The sequence below is a fragment of the Cyrtonyx montezumae genome, unplaced genomic scaffold, assembly GCF_038088225.1.
Source record: "Cyrtonyx montezumae isolate F1298 unplaced genomic scaffold, pur_monq_1.0 scaffold_8, whole genome shotgun sequence".
NCBI lineage: Eukaryota > Metazoa > Chordata > Aves > Galliformes > Odontophoridae > Cyrtonyx > Cyrtonyx montezumae.
In genome coordinates this window covers 113,107,158-113,128,007 of record NW_027072089.1, presented here as the reverse complement: position 1 = coordinate 113,128,007, position 20,850 = coordinate 113,107,158, and the positions used below count along the sequence as shown (strand labels likewise).

The 20,850-nt window shown below is 43.2% G+C and overlaps 1 protein-coding gene across 5 annotated transcripts in view; it reads right to left on the bottom strand.

The window, feature by feature from the left end:
- Nucleotides 1-5,901: 5,901 nt before the first annotated feature.
- The window catches only part of HYCC1 (hyccin PI4KA lipid kinase complex subunit 1), a 42,075-nt gene continuing 27,126 nt past the window's right edge, over nucleotides 5,902-20,850 (bottom strand). For 3 of the 5 annotated variants that reach the window (XM_065753514.1, XM_065753516.1, XM_065753515.1), the window contains 3 exons: nucleotides 20,342-20,429; nucleotides 19,665-19,824; nucleotides 5,902-6,811 (listed from right to left, as the gene is read on the bottom strand). In XM_065753514.1, the coding sequence (XP_065609586.1) occupies nucleotides 6,255-6,811; nucleotides 19,665-19,824; nucleotides 20,342-20,429 (805 nt within the window). In that variant the 3' untranslated portion in view covers nucleotides 5,902-6,254. Of the gene's footprint in view, nucleotides 6,812-7,628; nucleotides 7,924-19,664; nucleotides 19,825-20,341; nucleotides 20,430-20,850 lie in introns of all 5 variants that reach the window. The other 2 variants (XM_065753519.1, XM_065753518.1) reach the window with 2 other exon arrangements.

The window sequence follows — 20,850 nt, the reverse complement described above, 5'->3', positions numbered from 1 at the left end:
GTGAGTGTGGTGCTGAATGTCAACATACATTAGAGCTGTTTAACGTCTTGAAATAGAAGACTCTTCCAACCTAAGGCGCTGCCTTTCTGCCTGGATTTAAATTATGGCATCAACTGCCTCAGATCTACCTCGTAACTCATTTTGTTGGCATCTTTAAGGAGTTACTCATCTCAGCGTTACCAGAGTGCATCAAAACTCCTTTGTGCTCGCAGGCAGCACAGCAGCTTTACACAGTGCTGCTCCGGAGGCACAAAAACACTCTGCCACTCACCCAGAACAGAGGGCCTGGATCACACTGCTGTCTGCATCCTGTATGCCAACCTCTGGGCGAAAGATGGGTGATAGCAAGGGATCTTACACAACACCATCACCCAGTCCTCACTTCAGGTTATTTATCCCTACACACCTGTGCTTTGAGGTGATGATGCCAGCACAGAGAGGCCAAAGCTTGGTGGTTCAGGAGCTCTGCTAGGGCTTAGTGTTGCGTCCCATCCCAGACCCCTGAGCTCGTGCCTCCAGCCCACATTGCTGCCTTCCCTCCCTGCCCCAAGGCACAAGAAGAAGCCAGGTTCACATTAGGGTCAACGACAATGCTTCTCTAGCAAAGCTTTCTGCACTAGCAGCACAAAAACAACAGCCCACACATAACTGAAGACATTTAAAGTTACAAACGCAGTCCTTCCAGGCAGGTGAGAAGCTCCCTTCCAGGATGAATAGCAAAGCTCATTTGTCAGACGATTGGGCTGGAGCTGAATAGCTGTCATCCAGTTACAGAGGTGCTCTCACAGCCTTGCTGCTTTTCTGCCATTAAAGCAGCTCAAGACACTGCATATTTTTAGAGTGGGATTCTGTGGAAAGAATGACAGTAACAAGAAGGCTGTAAAGGGATCTGTGCTCTATCCCTGCAGCGTGCTCTAGGTTTTCAGAAGTGCAGCTATTTCATGCTTACTCCGAAAACCCGAACAGCTGAGTTGAGGCTCCCAGTTCCATCCCCATTATTTGGGGTGGATCGCTGCCTCCTGGCCAGCAGTGCCAGTGAGTCAGATCTGGACTTCTACCTGCTGCTAAGGCCTTTAGTGAAAGTAGGACAGGTGCTGGCATTGTTCAGAGCTGTCCTAAAGCGACTGATCCAAATGCTTTTTGAGTGCATTTTGTCCCTGTGCAGCGAGAAGAGGGACATGCAGATCCTGTTCAATAGGGAGCAGGAACGAGGCAGCATCACATACAGGATGTTCAGGATGAACGAGAAGTGGGAAACACATGTGACAGTTGCCAGAAGAGATGAGAGCCTAAGGTGCCAAACCACTTTGATGGTGCCTGAGATGGGGCGCCAGAGAAAACTGTGTGCACGTGCACCACCGTGCTTCAGCCTGAGAAGCTGCAGACAGAGGAGCGCTGGCATTAGTCAGCACTACAACAGCGATGAGTGCTGGGTTTGTCTGCGTGACTCAGCCCCGCTTCCAGCAGCCCTTCCGCACCATTGCATCTCAGAGTCGGCCCAGGAAACGTGGACTAACAGGCAATTAAACATGCCCTCATTTTAGAGCTCCAGTCAGTGAAGCAGCACCTGCAGCAGAGAGGCTCATGTCACAGCAGCTGCCCCAGCCACAGGGACATGCTCCCACACACCACAGCTGGTGGGTGTCATTACCTGGCAGCCGCTGGGTGGGAAAACACGGTTTGCTGAAGTTCCCTTTAATACAGAGCTAGAGTAACACTGAGTATAAAAATAACCAAATTAAAGGCAGGCGTCCAGCTGTAAAGTCCATACAAACAAATGGCATTCCTGTGGCTGGCTGCTCAATGCTCGTGCTGCCTGCAGGTTCCCCTCCCATTCCAAGTCGCCCCACAAAGAGGCTCTCTTATTCACAGCCCTACTACGTGCTGTGCTTTGGGAGTACCACTACTTTCTTCTGTGCTACCTGCCACATTTTGGGTAAAGGAGATTCAAAATCAGGCTCTCTTCTGCCAGTCAATAACTGTTCCTACTTGAAACCACATTAAGAGCCCATCCTAAGCATTCCCTTCCACTCAGTATCACAGAAATAGCAAACCTTACACGCTCATAGGACAGTCACAACTCCAAAGCTCAACCCCGACACCTCAGAAACCAAAGTTCCTGGCTGGGAATCCTCAGCTAGACCCTTGCTGGGCCAAGCAGCATGGAGACACCTGAGGGTCAGCACTTCTCAACCAGGTGGGTTAGGCTGAGCAGCTTGCCTGAGGAGGCCACATTCACAGCACCTACGCTCTGTGCAAGACAGCTACTCAGCGTGTTTAAAGCAGTGAAGACAATCTTGCCAGGGCTTCTAAGAACGTGTGATGAAAAAGCTGAATACATCACAATCCAATGCGTATTTCAGCAAAGCCTGTAAAACAAAATGGCAATTTTTCCTGCTGCATTAAGTATTTATGAAAGCACATAACTTTAAAAACCACTAGTTTATTCTACCAGCCAAAGTACTGAACACTAAGCGAGACAAATCTTTAGTTTATACAACAGGAGTGTAAATTTTTCTCGTACAACTCAGAAAACACTGTGAGGAGGTTAAAAGCTTTAGTAAAAATTGCTAAAACAAAACACATCACTCAACAAACCAAAGAACGAGGAATGTGGCACATTCATACTCAGGCTCTCAGTTGAAGAAACATCCATGGACTACTGCACTTACCCTGCTGGTGTCAGTGAACACTGCAATGTGTACATTTAGTCTGCTGCATTAGAATTACACAAATAGTCACTGCACACAAATATACATACACACAGCTCTGTAAGCCCCAAACACTGACAAAAGTTGTCAAATGATTCAGTTAGGAATCTCCAAAATCCTCGTAGACCACAGACATACTGAGAGAGAAGTGCAGTAGAACGTTCTGTATTTGTGTACTCATTGAATCTGTCAGGTGCTCGAGACAACTCAGTGACACTTGACCCCACCCAGCAAATTCATTGTGGTTGTAGATCAAGTGGTTGGAGGCCATACAATTTTTGCACAAGTATTACAGATTTTCTGAACAAAAACAATTCCACTCAGCTTTCAAGAGTTTAGAAAACGTTGCTGCTCAAAGTTGTCATTGGAAACAGTTTCCTCTGATTCAAAACAGTAAGGTCAGTTGTAAATGCCAGCATTCAGCAACTTCTGTCATTACAATTGGAGATGATTCACTGCTACATGACATTTTTCCCTGCAGAATGTTGCAGCTATGTATGACATTTGGAGCATGTTCACCAGTACTACCTACTACCAGATAGGCTACAACATGGAACCATAGAATATCCTGGACTGTCAGAAAACCTCTGCTTCTGTAATATACTTTTCTATCAATGGTCTAAAACGATCAGACAATGCTCCAAAACCTAAGGCTTTCAACGTCCCAGAAATAATGAGAAATAATTAACAGCTTTGTTTCTTGTCCCTCCCTCCCTTCAATTCTGCACTGGACGCAGTGCAACACATCTTCTGGAACACACCACAGTCATTGAGACAACAAATAATTCTGCCTTCCCTCCCCTGCTCCATATCTGCATACTTTTGAAGAAAAGAAAGAAACACAGCTGGAAGTTATGTCATTTTCATCGGTACAGGGATTCTTGAGACTATCAGCATCAAGGAGTGATGTCCGTTCACAAAGACACGCTCGTTGTCTGCACTGCTCCAGAGACTTACACATACATACAAAGACACACATCCATGGAAGCAGCAGCCTCTGGGACCATGAAACTTTCCCTTCATCATTTTTTAAAGGAAGCACGTAGACTTAAATTCTTCTTGGTTGTACCAACGTGAGTTTCTGTTTTGGGTTCGAGCGAGACCACATTCAGAATCAGTGTTGGTATAAAACTAGCACTATTAACACCATCACAATCACATTGTGTACGTACACTTGATGGCACTTCAGATGCTTGAGAACTGGCAGGGCTTCCAGATGAAGTGGCTACATCTCCCAGATACAAAGGATGCCTCTGATGTAAACACCTGGCTTCAAATGCCATCTACTCTGAAAGTAACTGAAACAGTCATGAATTAAACGAATCCAAACCAAGAGAATTACATAAAAGTTCTAGTTCTTCAGCACTAACTCATAATTAGTGCTGTCACATTTGCCAATTGCAATTTTATCCATCTATTCTAGTTTTTGTTTCAATTTTAGTTACTGTGTTTCCATGGTATTGTTAAATACGGCCCCACAAGAACAAATCAGGTGGCAGCTGCGAGTTCTCCATGTTATTTTTTCATCATATCCAGCACAAATTTCAAGGAAAGGAAGAACTCCACATGCATTATGTGTAGTGCAGTTTTTCAGCTGCCTGAAAAACTCTCCTACTGCCTCTTGCTACATTTACATCAGTCCAGATATACTAGTCAGCCTGAAACAAATACATCATTTAATACTAAGTAAAAAAACCAACAACAAGGGCAATGTTGCATTAAATGTCGCATTAAGTATTTACAGAAGCATATAATTTCAAAAAAGACCAGTTTATTTTACTGGCTGAAGTATTAAACACTAAACAAGACAATTTTGTACAATAGGAATGTCAATTTTGGTGTACAGTTCAGAAAACATTTCACTGTGAGAAGGTGAAATACTACATTGCTAAAACAGTGTCATTCGATGAACTGAAGAATATGAGAAAGCATGGCACATTCATTTCCACCTGGCTGAAGACAAACACCCACAGAGTGCTGCAGCTTTGCTGAGCTGAAGGAATAGGATGAAATGTACACAACTAGTTTGCAGTCTTAGAAGTAGAATTACACACCTACCAACTACATCTTCTCATATCTTTTCATTAATTAACCAACTATAAACCTGAATAATAGCTGCTTAGACGTTACTTGTGCTTCAGTTTAAGTTAAAAAGGGACACCAACACATCTCTAGGCAGGTGAGAAAGTCTACCAGAAAGTTAAAGTTTGGGTTTGTTCCAAGTTCTTTCTACATTCTTGACAGCAAAGGCTCACTAGCTGCAGAAACGTGGGCTGTCGGGAGTGACCAGGCATTAGATCCTCACCCCGATTCCACACACACAATTATTTGCTGTCTATCAGATAATTTGCCATTGATTTTTGCTTCTCCAGATTTCTGCATGAACAGTTTTAATGTTTGTTTTTAATTAAAGCCTGAAGCTTATAAAAATTGGTCTCAAACAAGGTCGCCATACTAAAGTCAGGTAACTTAGAACATGTTACACTTTGACAGTTTCTAACTAGAAAAATAATAGATACAAAACACTAGCAATTACACTGCTAGTTGTATTTACATTGTAATTTCCCTTTGTGCTTGCAAGTTTCCGAAAGTACACATCCTTTGGTACTATTAGTCTCAAGTAACAAGTTCATGTTAAATGCAGTTGCACTCCTGAATTGCTGGATTCAGCACAAGGGGCTCACAGGTGATTTTCTATGTGATATCCCTACATAAGGACATCACACATCTCTTCCTCGTGATACAAAATGCTGATGGCAGCGTGGTGACTTCCATGAGAAGTTTCGTGCTCAACGTTTAAGAAACTGAAAGGAATACAGAGTCAGTCACACTTGTCTGAAAAGTGACTGCTACAGCCCGTGATCAGAACTGCCACCCACAAGTACTGCTACCACGTGACGTTTGGCCCAGTTTCAGAGAACATGTATAAAACAAAATGTTAGTAAAAATTTACCTCAGACACATACAAGCATACAGGAATATGAACACTGCAATGTATACTAACAGAAACTACCCTAACATCAAACACTATTGATGCTTCTAGTTTTAACCTCACATATACCTTTCTCCTAACTCACAGGAGAGCATTTATATTCTTACAATGCCACTCCAAAACGTTGTACTCATGCTGTAAGGCTCCTCTTAAAAGAGATACTTGCAGTTCTGCATATGCTAAATAGTAGAGAGTAGTGGAATCCAGAATAGAGGATGTCTCCATTCCCATACAGTGCATTTGTAAAAAGCCAGACACCCTGCTCAGTAGCTAAACAAACCATATTTGTTAATTTAGTAAAGCCATAAACTTTGCATGAAGTCATAAACAATTGGAGAATAAATGCACAGAGTCAACGAGAAACTTTCTGACCTATCAGAAGCTGATGCAGAATAATTAGAACTCTAATCACCACTACTGCCAAATGTGAGCAGAGTAAGAATTTACAGGTTTGAGATTTAAGAAAGTAACGTAGAACGTACTGAGGAGCTTAAGGTACAGTACCAATATCGGCATAAAGTCCCACGTTTCATTCTGCCACTGTAATGATATCAATCTGTTGATAAAGTTATACTAATACTAGGAGGTCGCTGTTGATTAGGTTGTTTGCTTAATACTGGGAGGTCTGTTCTTTCTGTCCCATAAATAAGCTTTTCCTCCTGGAGACTGCAAGCTGAGAACCTGTTTGCCTCTGTACCAGATATACCTCCACGATTATTCGCAACTGTGACACCACTGACCTGCTCAAAGGATTTACTAAACACAGTAGTGGTCGTTCTGGCCAAACTATGGCTACCAGGTTTAGGCAGGGACTGGCTTGTTGTCAGCGTCAGTCTCTTCAAAGAGACAAGCTCTAGATTCTCACTCAGGGCTCTCTGAGTTTGCTTTCGTGACAAGTGTTCTCTGCAGGTTTCTCCTTCTTTTTCTCTTCCTGCAGCTTTGCTTCCTCCAGATCTTCGTTGGCTCTTCCCTAATAGGTTCTTACTGCTCGTGTTGCTGCTGTTAGATAAGGCAGACTGACTTGTGCTAGAAGCAGCCCTAGAGTAAAACCCTTCATCAGTTTCAGATACTTCTATCAGTTCTTCTTCAATTCCTAAATCTGTATTTCCTGTGTGGTAGAAAAAAGAAAGAATTAGCATTTGCTTTTCTCACGTGACTTTATGCATTACTAGACTGTGATATTTCCAAGCACGAAGCCATAAAGCAACAGCAAAGAGGACAGAAGACAAAAACTTACCGTAATCAAGAATCATTAGGAGATAAAATTTCAGCAAACAGTGCTGCATTATCTAGATCAAAAAGCATGCCTACAATCTCATTTTGTAGCAATTTTGGTAAAAATGCAGTACTGTTAATTCATGCAGATTAGAAAAAGATTAGAAGATTCAAAGGTAAGAAGTGCAATTCTCATTTTGAGCAAGTGCTCCAATACAAGTTTTTGCAAAGCTCGTTAATTATGAATGATCCACAATAAGCATCCCAGAAAACCCAGTATGTTCATTCAGCAACCCAAGAGTGCTTCAGTACTGAAAGGTCACTTTCTGCACTATAGGACTCGTGGCACGAGTTGGGAACTCACGCACAATGGAACATGAAGCCTCCAGTATGCCACAGCGAGTGGAATTTGGAATATTTTAGGTATACAGCGAGACAATTTTCACTTCCATTTTGATCAGTTCCTCATAATATTCATCACTGGATTTTGAAAACCCAACAAATACAGTTCTGAAATTCAAGGAAATGTTGAGTCTCACAAGCATACGGACTCCAGATTAAATATATCTGCTTGTAAGTATGTTGCCATTGTCCACGGCACAGCCAAAGCTGTGTGCAGTACATGCATTTGTGTTATTACACATGCAAACATATTAACTGCATACTTCCATTCTTCAAACATGCAGAGTGATCCTTTCAATCAGTGGTACCTTAGAGCGCAGCTATAAGAGGTCTGCTAAAACTGCACTCTGCCAGATGAGTTTATTCCATCCTCCATCATTTTTCTTACAGATTTTTGCCTCCTGATTTCTGGCATGCATTTGCTGTCAGTTCTAGGGTCTGTAGTTGTTTCCTGTACTCCCTGTATATGCTGAACATCATTCTCTGCTAGTGCTCTGCTCTTTTCCCCATTCCCGGTTTTCTCTCCGGACACATTTGTGACACTAATCTCAGGTATGATAAAGTTGCCCATTTCAGTAGCATCATTACCATTCTCTGCTTGTTCTAGAATTAAAGATGGATAAGGAAAAAAAAAAAAAAGAAAAAAAATGATGTCTGAAACAAAACATGAAACAAAAAACAACAGAAACAGATGACTGAAACATTATGAATTAAAGCAGACATTCACACATTAACCTCTTGTTAATCAGCTACATTAGTATGAAATGCTCTTTATAAATAGAGAGCTTCCATCTTCCAGTGATCATCCTGCACCCACATACTAGGGAAGCCCCACACTCAAAATATATCTGGAGGAGAATCTCCTCCTGCCCCCACCCTGAACACCCTGTGCAGGCACAGCAGGATCCCAGAGAGCATGCTGCAGCCCTTGGCTCTCTGCTAACACCACTGCTGTCTGAACTCATCACAGAGAGGAAGCCAGTCCCAGACTCAGAAAGATATCCTGTCAGGGATGGATACAGCTTCTCCACAGGGGGACAGCAATCTCTTGTTTTACCTGTAAGCATTCGTTCATTTGGTTCTTTCTCACTAACTAGTCAGCTACTTATGAGAGTGTCCATTTAATAAGCTGTACTACCCAATGGCAATGGAATTAATAGCTGCTGTTGTTAGCCACTAGTTTGCTAGTATCTGGCATGAAACAAATTAAAAGCCACAATCATTGTCCCTTTTAAGAGGTTACCCCTTCGGCAAAGTTCTACCATCAGTAGCACAATAACAATTGCAGTTGAGCACTGTGAACTGCAGCTATAATATTAGAATACCATTACATAGAGCACATTCTCTAGAAACACAGGAGCAGAAAGTGAGGAGACCACCACCCATTGGCTCCAATGGTCTCATTACACAGGGGTGAGGTAGCTACATCTCTCCTGCAGCAAATCTCCAAACCCTCTCCTCCTCCCCTGTCAGTGCCACTCTAGGCACCTTACTTCAGGAGGGCTACTTCCCAGGATCCACTGGCCTCTGTGTGCACAAGTCTATTCTAGAAACTTCATTTACAGCTGGGAAACCAGGTGGAGGACAGGGCAGAACAAAGCTCGCTGTCAGTCCCTTCTCCACTAAGAGCACAAAAGCATTAACAAACAGCTGCTCCAGAGAAAGGAGATTCAGAGTGCACCAAGTCCATGGCATAGCAGAGGCTAGAGGAAAAGAGGAAGAACTTTCTATGTCACAGATTTGGTGATAACAGCAATAATTAATTATTGTGGGTTAGGGACATGCATTTCTAAATGTAATGTCCTATTGTGTATTAACACTTCACCCATGGCTGCTGCGTTCCCACACCTGTGGGACCACTACAGTTAAGAAACTGAAAAAACTAGGTCTTAGCATAATCATGTTAAACCTTTTAGTTAAGACTTCTTAACTACTTTTTGATAAAGGGGAATATATCTTTCAGAGTTTAACATTGAACTACAAGAGGAAATTAATGAAAAATAGGCTGTTAACACTACAGTACCTACAGTCTCGTGACTGGGATAAGGCTACACAATCCCTCACAGCAGCACCACATCCTTCTATTTTATTTATTTTTAAGAACACCTGAAACAAACCTTCAGCTTCACAGTAACTGGCTTTTGAAGGTAATAGAGCTTCAATCTGGACAACTCCATAGGTCTATCCTTTGAAGAACAGAAATCAACATTCTGCACACGAGGCAGCATAGCAAAAGAAACAAAGTGCAAAGCTGACAAAACTGAATAGTTACACTGATTTGAAAGCTAACATAATATGCTGTGGTATCTGTAGGAAAATGCATTTGGCATTATGCTGTCTGAAGGTTTTGGGTAGTATCTTAACATTTGTATTTCACAACGACTAGCTGTCAAGGACCAAGAAGAATGACCTCAACTATATTCTACCTTAGAGTTACAATTGCCTCCATCATTTACCTCTTGCACTAGTGTCACGGTGTTGTCCGTGACAGTGACCCAAAGGAAACCGAGAAGGGAGAGGGGAGAGAAAAAGAAACTGCGTCAGTGGCCGCGCGGCCGCCCGAGCAGAGCCGCGCTCCGGGAGGGGGAGGGGGAAACGGCGGGAAGAGATGGGTCTACAAGAAAACAACGGCACGATCTGAGAAGGAACGGTAACTTTACTAAATCTAATACAATTGAACAATTGAAAGAGAGAGAAAAATTTTCAAACCAAAAGCTATGAGCTTACGCTAAGGAGGACCCGCAGGGGAAGCACACGTGCTGAACGTCCACGGCAGCCCAGAGCAACGCGCCCAGACCGAGCGCCGCCTGCATCCGGTGCGGAGCTCCGCCCCTCCCCTCTGCTGCTCCCCCAGCATTAACTCCTTCACTGCTGCATGATGCTCTGATGTGGAATACCGGCATCAAAACCACAAAACCACAACATTCCACCCCTTATTCCACATCATCACATCATGCTTAACACATATCTATACATAACCAAACAGTAATAACATAAGTTACATAGAAACATATATATATATATACATACATACACACGTAATTATATACTGCATTCCCCCAGCATCAAATTCCCTTGTGGGACACACTGGACGTCCCCATTTTTATCCATTACCCACCAGGTGCACCCAGGTCCCTGCGCAAAAACGGTTCCACGGAGGGGTTTGCCCTTTCCAGAGGCTGGAAGGACCCACACCGCTTTTCCCAACATGCTCCTCACATGTACCACAGGGACCTTATCTCCCTCTATGGTCTGTAGGGAGCCGGACTGTGTAGGACCCTCTCGGTTGACTGATCCCCTAGTGTTGACCAGCCAGGTGGCTTCTGCCAGATGCTTCTCCCAGTGCTTGAATGTCCCACCACCCATTGCTCTCAACGTGGTTTTTAACAACCCGTTGTAGCGCTCGATCTTACCAGCAGCTGGTGCATGGTAGGGGATATGGTAGATCCATTCAATGCCGTGTTCTTTGGCCCAGATATCCACAAGAGAATTTTTGAAATGAGTCCCATTATCGGACTCAATTCTCTCTGGAGTGCCATGTCTCCATAGGACTTGTCTCTCGAGCCCTAAGATGGTGTTTCGGGCGGTAGCATGGGGTACTGCGTATGTCTCAAGCCACCCAGTGGTCGCCTCCACCATGGTGAGCACGTAACGCTTACCATCGCGAGTTCGTGGCAAGGTGATATAATCAACCTGCCACGCCTCCCCATATTTATACTTTTCCCATCGCCCTTCCTGCCAGAGGGGTTTCATCCTCTTGGCCTGTTTAATTATGGCGCATGTGTCACAGTCATGGATAACCTGTGCAACGGCATCCATAGTTAAGTCCACCCCTCGGTCTCTAGCCCACTTATAGGTCGCATCCCTTCCTTGATGGCCTGAGGTCTCATGGGCCCACCGAGCTAAAAATAGCTCTCCTTTGTTCTGCCAGTCCAAATCGATCTGAGACACCTCAATTCTGGCAGCTCGATCTACCTGATGGTTATTTCTCTGCTCTTCAGTAGCTCGATTCTTGGGCACATGAGCATCTACATGGCGCACCTTTACACCCAACCTTTTTGTTCGGGCAGCAATGTCTTTCCACAGTTCAGCAGCCCAAATAGGTTTACCCTTCCGTTGCCAGTTGTCCTGTTCCCACTGCTGCAACCACCCCCATAAAGCATTTGCCACCATCCAAGAGTCAGTATAAAGATATAGCATGGGCCACCTCTCCCATTCAGCCACATCTAAGGCCAGCTGGACAGCCTTTACCTCCGCAAATTGGCTTGATTCTCCTTCTCCTTCGGTGGCCTCTGCAACTCGTCGTGTGGGGCTCCACACAGCAGCCTTCCATCTGCGATGCTTCCCAACAATACGACATGATCCATCAGTGAAGAGGGCATACGTCTTTTCATTCTCTAGTAGTTCGTTATATGGTGGGGCCTCTTTAGCACGTGGTATCTCCTCTGATGGGGATGTTCCAAATTTCTTGCCTTCAGGCCAGTCCATGATCACCTCCAGGATTCCTGGACGGTTGAGGTTCCCCATCCGAGCTCGCTGCGTAATCAGTGCAATCCACTTACTCCAGGTGGCATCGGTAGCATGATGGGTGGGGGGAACCTTTCCTTTGAACATCCAATTCAGCACTGGCAGTCGAGGTGCCAGGAGGAGCTGTGTCTCAGTACCAATTACTTCAGAGGCAGCCCGAACCCCCTCATATGCGGCCAAAATCTCCTTCTCAGTTGGAGTGTAGCACTCCTCTGAACCCCTGTACGCTCTGCTCCAAAATCCAAGGGGTCGGCCTCGGGTCTCCCCAGAGGCTCTTTGCCACAGACTCCAAGTGGGACCTTTCTCTCCAGCAGCAGTGTAGAGGATGTTTTTCACATCCTGTCCCAAACGAACTGGCCCCAGGGCCACAGCACGGGCTATCTCCTGCTTGATTTGCTCAAAGGCCTGCTGCTGTTCAGGACCCCATGCAAAATTATTCTTTTTCCGAGTCACTTGATAGAGGGGGCTTACTATGAGGCTGTAGTTTGGGATGTGCATCCTCCAAAAACCTACTACACCCAGAAAAGACTGTGTCTCTTTCTTGCTAGTGGGTGGTGACATACTGGTGATTTTGTCAATCACATCTCCTGGAATGTGACGACGTCCATCTTGCCATTTTACTCCTAGGAATTGAATTTCTTGGGCAGGTCCCTTCACTTTGTTCCGTTTAATAGCAAAACCAGCACCCAGAAGAATTCGGATTATTTGCTCTCCTTTTTTAAAAACTTCCTCTGCTGTATCACCCCACACAACAATGTCATCAATATACTGGAGGTGCTCAGGTGCCCCACCCTGTTCCAGTGTGGTTTGAATCAGCCCATGGCAGATGGTTGGGCTGTGTTTCCACCCCTGGGGCAAACGGTTCCAGGTGTACTGAACGCCCCTCCAGGTGAAAGCAAACTGTGGTCTGCACTCTGTGGCCAAAGGAATAGAAAAGAATGCATTGGCAATGTCTATAGTGGCATACCACTTGGCTGCTTTTGACTCCAGTTCATACTGCAGCTCCAACATATCTGGCACAGCAGCACTCAGTGGGGGTGTGACTTCATTCAGGCCACGGTAATCTACCGTCAGCCTCCATTCTCCACTGGCTTTACGCACCGGCCATATGGGGCTGTTAAAAGGTGAGTGAGTCTTGCTGATCACTCCCTGGCTCTCTAGCTGACGGATCAAGTTATGAATGGGGAGCAAGGAATCCCTGTTGGTGCGGTACTGCCGTCTGTGCACTGTTTTTGTAGCGATAGGTACCTGCTGCTCTTTCACTTTCAGTACCCCCACAACAGACGGATCTTCTGACAGGCCAGGTAAAACAGACAGCTGCTGAATGTTGTCTGCATCTACAGCAGCTATTCCAAAAGCCCATCGGTACCCCTTGGGATCCTTGAAATGTCCCCTTCTGAGATAGTCAATACCGAGTATGCATGGAGCCCCCTGTCCAGTCACTATGGGATGCTTCTGCCAGGTTTTACCGGTGAGGCTTATTTCTGCCTCCAACACAGACAGTTCCTGAGAACCCCCAGTCACTCCAGAAATATGAATCAACTCTGTCCCTTTATAACTCGAGGGCATCAGAGTGCACTGTGCACTAGTGTCCACCAGTGCCTTATATCTTTGTGGCTCTAATGTGCCAGGCCATCTAATCCACACAGTCCAATACACTGTTATCCCTTTCCCTCCCCTGGCTGAGGGCAGGGCCCCTCTATTGGTTACCTGCAGTGACGGGAGCAATTTCATTGGTGGCTGATCTCTGCTGTAGTTCTCTCACCCGTGCTCGCAGTACAGGAGTGGGTTTTTTATGCCACTTCCTCATGTCCTCTCCGTTTTCTCGTAAGAAGCTCCACATGGCCACACGTGACATGATGTTACTGCTGTCATTTGCTCGTGCAGAGGGGCAGTTGCCTTTCGTGGCCGAGACTTTCAACAGTTTGATAAATTGCTTCATCAGATTCTTTGCGTCATGCTCGTCTTCATCAGGTGTTTCCAATACTGACACAGGTTCATCCCTATTCATCAGTAATGACAGTTCATCCAGTATAGTTTTCTGTGTCTCCTTAATCTCACCTACTTCTTCTGCTACTATAGCTGCAATGGAAGCACGTGATGGTGGAAACTGCTGTTCAAAGTTTTGGAGTGTAATAGTCAATTCATAAACTGGGAGTCTCCTGTCTTGACCCTCGAATCTATGGAACATTGCTACCAGTGTACTTGCGTACCTCTCTGGTGCTGTTTTTGAGAGCTTGCGATATACATCAGGTGTGCACCTTACTCTATCAGGATCACGGTCCTGGTGTGGATTGTTAGGGACGAAATTGGGATCATACAGCATCTCTACTATGGCTGTTTCTCTCAAAAATTGGATGCCTTTCTCCACGGTGTTCCATCTTTCCACCTTAGGCTCCAGATCATCTTTGTAAGGGTATCTATCCTTTACAGCCACTAGTACTCGTTCCCAGAGGGTAGCGACTCCATTCAGACATCTGCCAATTCCTCTGTCGATAGCTGGGTCTCGGGCAATGCTTGCCAGTTGGCGGGCTTCACTGCCATCTAGGGACACGCTGCTGGCACCGCTGTCCCAACACCGAAGCAACCAGGTGACAATAGATTCACCCGAGCGCCGTACAAACTCCTTTCTTGAACCTTGTATTTCAGTCATCTTTAGGGGCCGACGAGTAGTGGTAACAGTGACTCCATCATCATCGCTGTCTTCTCCATGTCTCTCACTTTTCTTAGTGGCCTTTTTAGGTGGTGGTGGTGGTGGTGGTGCTGAGGAGGGCCCCTCGCCTGGATCTTCCTTTTCTTTCTCTGCTTCTTCTTCTTTCCGTTCTAGGCGCGAGGACGGCCGTGTCCATTTCTGGCCTTCCACAGGGGCAACCGACACTGATACCGGTGCTTCCTGTGATTGGTCAGGTCTAACTTCGAGGTTTTCATTTTTGCTTTGGACCTTGGTTTGGAAACCATTTCTCTCCAGAATATCAATTATGGCTCGATAAGCACAAGCCAGACCCCAAACAATACATTCCTTCTCAGATCGTCCTGAGTCACATGACTCCTTACCTAAACACTCACTGAATTTCTCAGGGTCCCACAGGTGCTCAAGATCAAAACTGCATAACACCGGGGGTCCCCACGCTTCTAATTTCTTTCCTAATTTTTTCCACCTTCCCTGCCATTCAACACTCTCTGGTTTTGAGGAAAGCTTCCTCCACATGATGTAAATTACTATTGCAGAGAGTGCATTCAGAAAAACAGATAACACAGTTGCCGGGCTGACATCTTGAATATAGGTAAAGACCTGAAAAGAGTAATTGGAAACCGTTCCAAATGCCGCATAATCCGTCACGTTAGCCAGGGTGTTTAGGTAGGAGGCATGTAACCCCCTCAGCACATTAAAGTAGCTGTATATCCACATTACTCCGGTGCTGAACGCGAGGAGCTTAAAAAGACGCCAGCATGCTATAAGGTACATGAAAAACCTTAGTCCACTCTGCACCAGATTTACAATGGAGAGCCAATACTGCACTGCCCGCATTCTCCACCAATAATTGTCACGGTGTTGTCCGTGACAGTGACCCAAAGGAAACCGAGAAGGGAGAGGGGAGAGAAAAAGAAACTGCGTCAGTGGCCGCGCGGCCGCCCGAGCAGAGCCGCGCTCCGGGAGGGGGAGGGGGAAACGGCGGGAAGAGATGGGTCTACAAGAAAACAACGGCACGATCTGAGAAGGAACGGTAACTTTACTAAATCTAATAAAATTGAACAATTGAAAGAGAGAGAAAAATTTTCAAACCAAAAGCTATGAGCTTACGCTAAGGAGGACCCGCAGGGGAAGCACACGTGCTGAACCTCCACGGCAGCCCAGAGCAACGCGCCCAGACCGAGCGCCGCCTGCATCCGGTGCGGAGCTCCGCCCCTCCCCTCTGCTGCTCCCCCAGCATTAACTCCTTCACTGCTGCATGATGCTCTGATGTGGAATACCGGCATCAAAACCACAAAACCACAACAACTAGTAAACTGCTCTCTTGGACTGCAACTCAGTTTTAACCACCACAGTCTTGAGCTGCATTTCCTGCATAACAACATCAGCATTTTGAATTATTAAGTATCAGGTTCCCATCTCCCAAAGTTAGCATTCATTCCAGAACCCTCTCCACCAAGAAATTGTAATTATTTCAGGTATTAATACTGTTTTAAAATAAATTAATAAGGAGAAATTATCTTCAGAGTTTCAAAGGCTAACGTATCTTCTACGCCCTGTGCACAACCTTCAAGTCAGTTCTTGCAGTGGGAGAAATTGACTTCATTCTCTAGTCCACATCTTTGTTTTTGTTATGTATTGCACTATCATCTGCTCAGCTCCTCTTACCCAGTCCGTCACATCAGAGCATGCCTTACATGCACACAAGTTTTTCCCACAGCAGCTTTTTGAGGGATAGTGGAAGATACCTGAAATTACTACAGAAAGCATTGCAAACAGATGCATTTTTTCCCCCAGCTTCTGTAAATAATACTAAAGTGTTTATGTATGTTATAAACTGCATGATTTTTCTGCTTTGTCTCTACTTGTGAATGGAAACAGATGCCACTCAAATCTTTTTTTAAACACTAACACTAAGGCATTAAAACTAATATTAGACCAAATCCCTTTAAGCTTTATGATTCAAGTCAAGCCAACCCAATTCAATAGCACTAAGTAATCTGTCAGCAAGTGGTGGCTAATATCAATTAGCTCGATAAATCCCATTCATTTGTGAGTAACTGGTCCATTCTGCAAATGACTTTTGCACTTCTGTGAGAAGCCTGAACTGATGACACCAACTTGATTTAAAAGAAAAAGAAGAAAAAGGAGAGTCCTTCTCAGTAACAGCAAAATTACAAGAATCACAATCTTGTTGAGTATCACAACAAATATAAAAATTAAGTTGATCTTTTCCCAAAACAGATTTCAGTCTACAGCTCTAACAGAAGCCAGCAGGACCCAGTGTCCCAAAACTTAAAATAAATAAATAAATAAAAACTACTACTACTAAACAACAAAGAAAATTCACATCAGAAATGTGATCAACTGAGATTGTTCTGGTTTTTATTTTATACAAATAAACAGAAGTGAAATTGCTGCCTCTGCAGTGCTCTCAGTTGTATCCTCTAGCTTCCCAATTTGTGTAATTTGTTTCATACTGAAGCACAAAGATCAAATCTCAATCTATTCTTCCCTTTCCACTGTGGCAGCGAGAGCAGTGGGTCACGAGGTACGAGGTTTGTCAGCCTATTTCTACCAGCTCCACTACTCACAGAGTCCAAGAACTGTAGGGGTTGGAAGGGACCTCTAGAGGGTCCAACCCCCTGCCAAAGCAGCTCCCTAGCCCAGGTTGCACAGGTAGGCGTCCAGGCGGGTCTGGGACGTCTCCAGAGAAGGAGACTCCACCACCTCTCTGTGCAGCTGTGCCACTGCTCCGTCACTGCACTGGGAAGAGGTTTCCACACACATTTGTGCAGAACTTCCTATGCTTCAGTTTGTACTCATTCTAATTCAAACAAGCATCTGTAAGCATGAACCTCATTATTCTTTCTGTACACCTACTCTGAAGATCTATTCCATGTCATTCACTGAGGACTGTGGGACACTGAATTTTATTAGAAACTGTGAAATTCGGAGACCTTTCATTCTGATCCTAAAGGCTTCCTTTCCAGTCATAAACAACATTGTTTTTTCGTTTTGTTTTAGAATTTAGTAACGAAGTTTTTGAGTAGCTTATCTCAAGTGCTACATACTTCAAACACTTGCCACTTAAACCAAAAGATTTTGCTTATCAGTCAAATACTGTAGACTAATCTAACATGTATGTTGCTTTCAAATTATTGCCACAACCTACTAAACAAACTTTTTCCTTCGATATAACTAATATTAACTATTTTCCTCCTTTTCATTAAATCCCGTACCAGCAGACCAATACAAAGTTTGTTCAATAACCCCAATGGAATGATGGCAAGAGTTTGTGTTAGTGGAAGTCCTTGGTGTTCTTGATCTTCGATCCTTATCCTAAATTCCAACTACTTCTCACTTCTAACTAGATTATCTCTGTTTATCTCATCTTTTCCTGCTCTATGTAACTTCCACACAACGCCGCATTTCCCCCCATTTCTTCCAATCCCACTTTTTTTCTTATTTCTCTTTCACCTTACTGTCCCTGGTTACATTGAACACTTGTCCCTCCCATTGGCTCTTGACCCTCTCTCGGTATTGGTCCTCCAAGAAGGAATATTTGTAGAAACTTTCAGATTCTTATGTTTGCTGAAAAAATTGGATTCCCATTAGGATATTTTCATATTGCATTTTCTTCTGTAAACGCAAAAGCAAGGAAATGTTTGTTTTAATACTTTCAGTTCTTTTGAATGAGTAAATACTCAGTATCTCTGACCTGTGTTCCCATCTACCACTTCAAAATAATAGCAAAACTGCCAAGCCTTAGAGGACGTATCTGCATTTAGAAGCCATTATACTGTTTCCTGACACTAGGTCAATATTCCCTCCTTAAAAATTTTAAGCAGGAAGAAAAAAAAATGAACAGTAAAGAACAAAATGTTCCTTAGTAGTCTTGAAATTTCAGAAATTACTTTTACTTCTGAGCCACACTTATACCAAACACACTAATGTTTTGCTCCTCATCTTTGCATAACAGTTTTAAAGTTAATAAACAAATAAAAATATTTAAATGAAAAGAACTTTGCCTATTTAAACTTTCTTTGCCCTTCCTCACATTCAAAAGCTTACTACTGGAACTAACAGCAACATGTATCATTGCTGTTCAGAAATATTTATCATTATTTTTTAAGTCCTCTTTTACCAGAACATTTATACATAATCTCCATCAGTTACCTGAAATATCACTGGTATTTTATTTTATTAAATAAAATTGATCGTTGGAATATTTTTTGAAATGAACTGCCTATATACTGCAAAAAAAATTTCATATAACACACATCATACAGAAATCATTATGATACTGCTTTTAAAGTCTTTATTTAACCTACTGAAAAAACTCTTATCTACGCTCACTCGTCCCTTACTGTTCCATCAGAATTACAAAGACAGCTCAGCAAGCCACTGGAAGTTCTGATCTCCTGTTCAGGAACTCTTCTCCCACCTGAATCCGGTAGAGAAAGTAGAATACATCTATTGTCCTTTTTGCAGTATATTCAGCACCATTTCTTTCTACTCCTCAGCACTGACTTGTGATTCATTTCATTGAAGCCCTTACACTAGAGTTTGCCCCAAAAGTAATAATTTACCTCTCCAGCTTTAAATATTGTTTTTATTTAAATAACTTCAAATAAATGAGGCTCTGTGGTAAACGCATTAAATACTTACTTTGCTTTAGGTATCATATGCTACTTTTCAGAAGAGAAGAAGAACATAAGCCTCTTCAAAGAATTAAAACCTTTGTACATCAGTCTTCAACAAAAAGGTGTTTCATTAAAAAAAAATAGGATTGAAGAAATAGAGAACATAATATCTGATCCACTAAGATTCTCATTTACCACTTAAGAAAACCCTCCAACCTACCAGCCACTTGATTATCATCATCAGCAGAATAGCACCAATGTCCAACTGTGACATGTTTCATTTAGTATATAGCATCTTTGGCCTGTTCCAGACCCACATTAATAATGTAAGTTTAAGAAAAATCATATAATTTCAAGAATAAATGTACAACGTCAGCTCACTAAAGGCATCCTCATTAACAATGAAGATGCACAAAGACAAAATCCTCTGTTATTTTTAACAGGTGTAAAAAGAAATCATTGTAATTTGTGTCTCCTACCGTGTCTTTTCCATCTGTGCCCTCGAATAGACATGCTAGTCACAGCATTTCTTGATATCCTGGATGAAGTAGGCGTAATTTCAACCTGAATGCATCTTGTACCTTCTTTACTAGACTTCATGGCACCCTGAGGCAGTGAAGCTTTTATTGCATTAGCAATCTAGAGCAAAGAAAAATGCAGTTCAGTTCTTAACATGAAGGTTGAAATTTTAGAAAATAATCCTGTCACAGAATCCTTAGTAGTCCATGAAGGTTACTGCATACAACTCCATCTTAAGGTCAAGTAAGCACACTAGCATTTTGCACAAGTTACTAAGAAAGCAGGGTGCAATTAGCTTTTAGAATTAGTTTGTATTTGAGACCTGTCACTATTTAAAACAGAGTCTCCGGTTTAATGATGAGGCCATTACTTAAATGAACATGAATGCAGTGTGCTACTGCACTATCACTGCACTTTCAAGTCTTCGAAGCATTCTACTGTAGATCATTTATTCACTTGGGAGGATGATAAAATATTTAAGCATATTGAAAATGTGGATATATCCTTAAAGATTTAGCTATTCATACAGGCACAGACATATAGATCTCATGAGACTTAGATTCCCGATGTGATGTTCACAAGAAGAATTTACTGAACTAAAAACTCTACTTAAAACATGTTGGACTACATCACCTACCATCAGAGGTTCTGGATACAGTTCCAACTGTGCTCTATACAAAACGTCATCCATAGCCTTACGAGCCAGATCCCATTCTCCATTATAACTGCAAAGTTAAACATATACATAATAGAAAGCACCTGTATCGATGGATGAACCTTCTTGGTCATGACTTTCAAGAATTTAGTATTCCTTTAGAGCTCAGTTTACAGTTAATCTACTTGTGCTTACCATCACTAAGCCTGCTACTTAAAAAGCTTGTTCTGAATTAGTGATAGGGAGGCACTAGTTTTATTATTCAGTGACCACTCTGAGCAGTTTAAAAGTGACATCACTAGTTACTGATCAGCTACTAATGAAATATTCTGGAACTCCAACAGGATGGTTTTAATATTACACCACCTTTTGAGTACTCCCACGTTACCAGCTTCTAATTATTTCATTGAGGTTTACACATCAACATGACTATCAAAGGGTGGATGACATTCAACATTTTAGAGAAATAACACTAAGACTTTTTCCTTAAC